Source organism: Bombina bombina, chromosome 2 (assembly GCF_027579735.1).
Source record: "Bombina bombina isolate aBomBom1 chromosome 2, aBomBom1.pri, whole genome shotgun sequence".
NCBI classification, from domain to species: domain Eukaryota; kingdom Metazoa; phylum Chordata; class Amphibia; order Anura; family Bombinatoridae; genus Bombina; species Bombina bombina.
Genome location: NC_069500.1, coordinates 1,445,101,964 through 1,445,109,549, shown reverse-complemented (window position 1 = coordinate 1,445,109,549; position 7,586 = coordinate 1,445,101,964). Strand labels below are relative to the sequence as shown.

At 45.1% G+C, this 7,586-nt stretch overlaps 1 protein-coding gene across 2 annotated transcripts in view; it reads left to right on the top strand.

Moving 5' to 3' along the window:
• The first annotated feature begins 287 nt into the window (after positions 1 to 287).
• The window catches only part of PCGF1 (polycomb group ring finger 1), a 150,062-nt gene continuing 142,763 nt past the window's right edge, over positions 288 to 7,586 (top strand). For both annotated transcript variants that reach the window (XM_053704413.1, XM_053704412.1), the window contains exon 1: positions 288 to 436. In XM_053704413.1, the coding sequence (XP_053560388.1) occupies positions 350 to 436 (87 nt within the window). In that variant the 5' untranslated portion in view covers positions 288 to 349. The remainder of the gene's footprint in view (positions 437 to 7,586) is intronic.

Sequence of the window (7,586 nt, the reverse complement as noted above, 5' to 3'; positions counted from 1 at the left end):
GGTTAAGGGACTGCAGGATAAGGGGTCTGATATGAGGTATGATGCAGGGTCAGATAGATGATGATGTATAGTTGTCCTGCAGGGGGTCCTATTTAAGATATAATACACCTACAAGCTACAGGTACTGGGCAATGCCAGTGGTTATAGCGCTGTCAGTTGGGCAGCAACACACTAGGGCAGTAATGAGTCTCTAGTTGTACCTTACATTTTGTAACCATGACAACATTAAACATAACTGACATATACTGACCTCGCCCATAATGCGAAGTGGCCAATCACAGCACAGTATCTCGTGCCCACACTACACGCCTCCCGAAGCTACCGGAAGTGACGCTCGGTCCCGACCAAGATGGCGTCTCCGGGCCCGATGGTGATCGCGATGCGTCTCAGGAACCAGTTACAGTCGGTGTACAAAATGGACCCTCTGAGAAACGAGGTGAGCACGGAAAGGGCGAGTGCCCACGCTGGCGAGCTGAAGAAGCGTGAGCGCACTGATGTATAAGTACTAAGGGCTGAGACTCGGCGCCAGTCACAAGATGGCGCTCAACACTGCGCATGTGTGGGCGGGTCTTTGCTATATATATGGTGATGCCTGAGACCAACGTATCCATACGGTGCCATTCTCATGATGGAAGCAGCTTGTACGCATGCGCAGTGGGATGGAAAACATAGTCTTGTGGCTAAAAGTACGGAGATTGACAGTGCACATGCGCAGTGTGCGGCGGAATGTCAGAGAGTCGCCAGTCACAAGATGGAGGGAAGTTTTACTACTGTCAACTGCACTGTATCCACTGACACCCCTCTAAAACCATTCATACTGCCCCTAATTCACACTTAACCCCTTCTTATTGCCTCTAATTCACACTTAACCCCTTATTGCCCCTAATTCACACTTAACCCCTTCCTATTGCCCCTAATTCACACTTAACCCCTTCTTATTGCCCCTAATTCACACTTAACCCCTTCTTATTGCCTCTAATTCACACTTAACCCCTTCCTATTGCCCCTAATTCACACTTAACCCCTTCTTATTGCCCCTAATTCACACTTAACCCCTTCTTATTGCCTCTAATTCACACTTAACCCCTTCCTATTGCCCCTAATTCACACTTAACCCCTTCTTATTGCCCCTAATTCACACTAAACCCCTTCTTATTGCCTCTAATTCACACTTAACCCCTTCTTATTGCCTCTAATTCACATTTAACCCCTTCTTATTGCCTCTAATTCACACTAAACCCCTTCTTATTGCCCCTAATTCACACTAAACCCCTTCTTATTGCCTCTAATTCACACTAAACCCCTTCTTATTGCCTCTAATTCACACTTAACCCCTTCTTATTGCCTCTAATTCACACTAAACCCCTTCTTATTGCCCCTAATTCACACTTAACCCCTTCATATTGCCTCTAATTCACACGTAACCCCTTCTTATTGCCCCTAATTCACACTTAACCCCTTCATATTGCCTCTAATTCACACGTAACCCCTTCTTATTGCCCCTCATTCACACTTAACCCCTTCATATTGCCTCTAATTCACACTAAACCCCTTCTTATTGCCCCTAATTCACACTTAACCCCTTCATATTGCCTCTAATTCACACGTAACCCCTTCTTATTGCCCCTAATTCACACTTAACCCCTTCTTATTGCCTCTAATTCACACTTAACCCCTTCTTATTGCCTCTAATTCACACTTAACCCCTTCTTATTGCCTCTAATTCACACTAAACCCCTTCATATTGCCTCTAATTCACACGTAACCCCTTCTTATTTTCCCTAATTCACACTTAACTCCTTCTTATTGCCTCTAATTCACACTTAACCCATTCTTATTGCCTCTAATTCACACTTAACCCCTTCTTATTGCCTCTAATTCACACTTAACCCCTTCTTATTGCCCCTAATTCACTTAACCCCTTCATATTGCCTCTAATTCACACTAAACCCCTTCTTATTGCCCCTAATTCACACTAAACCCCTTCTTATTGCCCCTAATTCACACTTAACCCCTTCTTATTGCCTCTTATTCACACTTAACCCCTTCTTATTGCCTCTAATTCACACTAAACCCCTTCTTATTGCCCCTAATTCACACTTAACCCCTTCTTATTGCCCCTGATACAACTAAACACATTCTTATTGCCCCTAATTCACACTTAACCCCTTCTTATTGCCCCTAATTCACACTAAACCCCTTCTTATTGCCTCTAATTCACACTTAACCCCTTCTTATTGCCTCTTATTCACACTTAACCCCTTCTTATTGCCTCTTATTCACACTTAACCCCTTCTTATTGCCTCTTATTCACACTTAACCCCTTCTTATTGCCCCTAATTCACACTTAACCCCTTCTTATTGCCTCTAATTCACACTTAACCCCTTCTTATTGCCCCTAATTCACACTTAACCCCTTCTTATTGCCCCTAATTCACACTAAACCCCTTCATACTGCCTCTAATTCACACTAAACCCCTTCTTATTGCCCCTGATACAACTAAACCCCTTCTTGCCTTTAAATCTAACCTCAGACTCTACAAGCTTACTGGGTAATTCCTCTGAATATTTCTTATTTCTGTTGGGCGATTATGAAATTGTTTTTAAATCTCATTGTTTTATCTCCTCCTCTGCTGTGTTTCAAACCACTCCTCCCCCTATTCTTTATTACCAGGAATGTTTACCTTCCTTTACATGTAACGTCACAAGCCCACACTTGCTTACACGCGTTACATGTAACGTCACACGCCCACACTTGCTTACACGCGTTACATGTAACGTCACACGCCCACACTTGCTTACACGCGTTACATGTAACGTCACACGCCCACACTTGCTTACACGCGTTACAGCTGACATCACACTCCCACACTTGCTTACACGCGTTACAGCTGACATCACACTTGCTTACACGCGTTACATCTGACATCACACGCCCACACTTGCTTACACGCGTTACAGCTGACATCACACTCTCACACTTGCTTACACGCGTTACATCTGACATCACACTCTCACACTTGCTTACACGCGTTACATCTGACATCACACTCTCACACTTGCTTACACGCGTTACATCTGACATCACACTCTCACACTTGCTTACACGCGTTACATCTGACATCACACTCTCATCTGACATCACACTCTCACACTTGCTTACACGCGTTACATCTGACATCACACTCTCACACTTGCTTACACGCGTTACATCTGACATCACACTCCCACACTTGCTTACACGCGTTACATCTGACATCACACGCCCACACTTGCTTACACGCGTTACATCTGACATCACACTCTCACACTTGCTTACACGCGTTACATCTGACATCACACTCTCATCTGACATCACACTTGCTTACACGCTTTACATCTGACATCACACTCTCACACTTGCTTACACGCGTTACATCTGACATCACACTCTCACACTTGCTTACACGCGTTACATCTGACATCACACTCTCACACTTGCTTACACGCGTTACATCTGACATCACACTTGCTTACACGCGTTACATCTGACATCACACTCTCACACTTGCTTACACGCGTTACATCTGACATCACACTCTCATCTGACATCACACTCTCACACTTGCTTACACGCTTTACATCTGACATCACACTCTCACACTTGCTTACACGCGTTACATCTGACATCACACTCTCACACTTGCTTACACGCGTTACATCTGACATCACACTCTCACACTTGCTTACACGCGTTACATCTGACATCACACTTGCTTACACGCGTTACATCTGACATCACACTCTCACACTTGCTTACACGCGTTACATCTGACATCACACTCCCACACTTGCTTACACGCGTTACATCTGACATCACACTCCCACACTTGCTTACACGCGTTACATCTGACATCACACGCCCACACTTGCTTACACGCGTTACATCTGACATCACACTCTCACACTTGCTTACACGCGTTACATCTGACATCACACTCTCACACTTGCTTACACGCGTTACATCTGACATCACACTCTCACACTTGCTTACACGCGTTACATCCGACATCACACTCTCACACTTGCTTACACGCGTTACATCTGACATCACACTCTCACACTTGTTTACTCGCGTTACATCTGACATCACACTCACACTTGCTTACACGCGTTACATCTGACATCACACTCTCACACTTGCTTACACGCGTTACATCCGACATCACACTCTCACACTTGCTTACACGCGTTACATCTGACATCACACTCTCACACTTGCTTACACGCGTTACATCTGACATCACACTCTCACACTTGTTTACACGCGTTACATCTGACATCACACTCACACTTGCTTACACGCGTTACATCTGACATCACACGCCCACACTTGCTTACATACGTTACATCTGACATCACACTCTCACACTTGCTTACACGCGTTACATCTGACATCACACTCTCACACTTGCTTACACGCGTTACATCTGACATCACACTTGCTTACACGCGTTACATCTGACATCACACTCTCACACTTGCTTACACGCGTTACATCTGACATCACACTCTCACACTTGCTTACACGCGTTACATCTGACATCACACTCTCACACTTGCTTACACGCGTTACATCTGACATCACACTCTCACACTTGTTTACACGCGTTACATCTGACATCACACTCACACTTGCTTACACGCGTTACATCTGACATCACACGCCCACACTTGCTTACACGCGTTACATCTGACATCACACTCTCACACTTGCTTACACGCGTTACATCTGACATCACACTCTCACACTTGCTTACACGCGTTACATCTGACATCACACTCTCACACTTGCTTACACGCGTTACATCTGACATCACACTCTCACACTTGCTTACATGCGTTACATCTGACATCACACTCTCACACGCGTTACATCTGACATCACACTCTCACACTTGCTTACATGCGTTACATCTGACATCACACTCTCACACTTGCTTACATGCGTTACATCTGACATCACACTCTCACACTTGCTTACATGCGTTACATCTGACATCACACTCTCACACTTGCTTACACGCGTTACATCTGACATCACACTCTCACACTTGCTTACATACGTTACATCTGACATCACACTCTCACACTTGCTTACACGCGTTACATCTGACATCACACTCTCACACTTGCTTACACGCGTTACATCTGACATCACACTCTCACACTTGCTTACACGCGTTACATCTGACATCACACTTGCTTACACGCGTTACATCTGACATCACACTCTCACACTTGCTTACACGCGTTACATCTGACATCACACTCTCACACTTGCTTACACGCGTTACATCTGACATCACACTCTCACACTTGCTTACACGCGTTACATCTGACATCACACTCTCACACTTGCTTACACGCGTTACATCTGACATCACACTCTCACACTTGCTTACATACGTTACATCTGACATCACACTCTCACACTTGCTTACACGCGTTACATCTGACATCACACTCTCACACTTGCTTACACGCGTTACATCTGACATCACACTCTCACACTTGCTTACACGCGTTACATCTGACATCACACTCTCACACTTGCTTATACGCATTACATCTGACATCACACGCCCACACTTGCTTATACGCATTACATCTGACATCACACGCCCACACTTGCTTACACGCGTTACATCTGACATCACACTCTCACACTTGCTTACACGCGTTACATCTGACATCACACTCTCACACTTGCTTACACGCGTTACATCTGACATCACACTCTCACACTTGCTTACACGCGTTACATCTGACATCACACTCTCACACTTGCTTACACGCGTTACATCTGACATCACACTCTCACACTTGCTTACACGCGTTACATCTGACATCACACTCTCACACTTGCTTACACGCGTTACATCTGACATCACACTTGCTTACACGCGTTACATCTGACATCACACTCTCACACTTGCTTACACGCGTTACATCTGACATCACACTCTCTCACACTTGCTTACACGCGTTACATCTGACATCACACTTGCTTACACGCGTTACATCTGACATCACACTCTCACACTTGCTTATACGCATTACATCTGACATCACACTCTCACACTTGCTTACACGCGTTACATCTGACATCACACTCTCACACTTGCTTACACGCGTTACATCTGACATCACACTTGCTTACACGCGTTACATCTGACATCACACTCTCACACTTGCTTACACGCGTTACATCTGACATCACACTCTCACACTTGCTTACACGCGTTACATCTGACATCACACTTGCTTACACGCGTTACATCTGACATCACACTCTCACACTTGCTTATACGCATTACATCTGACATCACACTCTCACACTTGCTTACACGCGTTACATCTGACATCACACTCTCACACTTGCTTACACGCGTTACATCTGACATCACACTCTCACACTTGCTTACATACGTTACATCTGACATCACACGCTCACACTTGCTTACACGCGTTACATCTGACATCACACTTGCTTACATGCGTTACATCTGACATCACACTCTCACACTTGCTTACACGCGTACATCTGACATCACACTCTCACACTTGCTTACACGCGTTACATCTGACATCACACTCTCACACTTGCTTACACGCGTTACATCTGACATCACTCTCTCACACTTGCTTACACGCGTTACATCTGACATCACACTCTCACACTTGCTTACACGCGTTACATCTGACATCACACTCTCACACTTGCTTACACGCGTTACATCTGACATCACACTCTCACACTTGCTTACACGCGTTACATCTGACATCACACTCTCACACTTGCTTACACGCGTTACATCTGACATCACACGCCCACACTTGCTTACACGCGTTACATCTGACATCACACTTGCTTACACGCGTTACATCTGACATCACACTTGCTTACACGCGTTACATCTGACATCACACTTGCTTACACGCGTTACATCTGACATCACACTTGCTTACACGCGTTACATCTGACATCACACTTGCTTACACGCGTTACATCTGACATCACACTCTCACACTTGCTTACACGCGTTACATCTGACATCACACTCTCACACTTGCTTACACGCGTTACATCTGACATCACACCTCTCACACTTGCTTACACGCGTTACATCTGACATCACACTCTCACACTTGCTTACACGCGTTACATCTGACATCACACTCTCACACTTGCTTACATGCGTTACATCTGACATCACACTCTCACACTTGCTTACATACGTTACATCTGACATCACACTCTCACACTTGCTTACACGCGTTACATCCGACATCACACTCTCACACTTGCTTACATGCGTTACATCTGACATCACACTCTCACACTTGCTTACATGCGTTACATCTGACATCACACTCTCACACTTCCTTACACGCGTTACATCTGACATCACACTCTCACACTTGCTTACACGCGTTACATCTGACATCACACTCTCACACTTCCTTACACGCGTTACATCTGACATCACACTCTCACACTTGCTTACACGCGTTACATCTGACATCACACGCCCACACTTCCT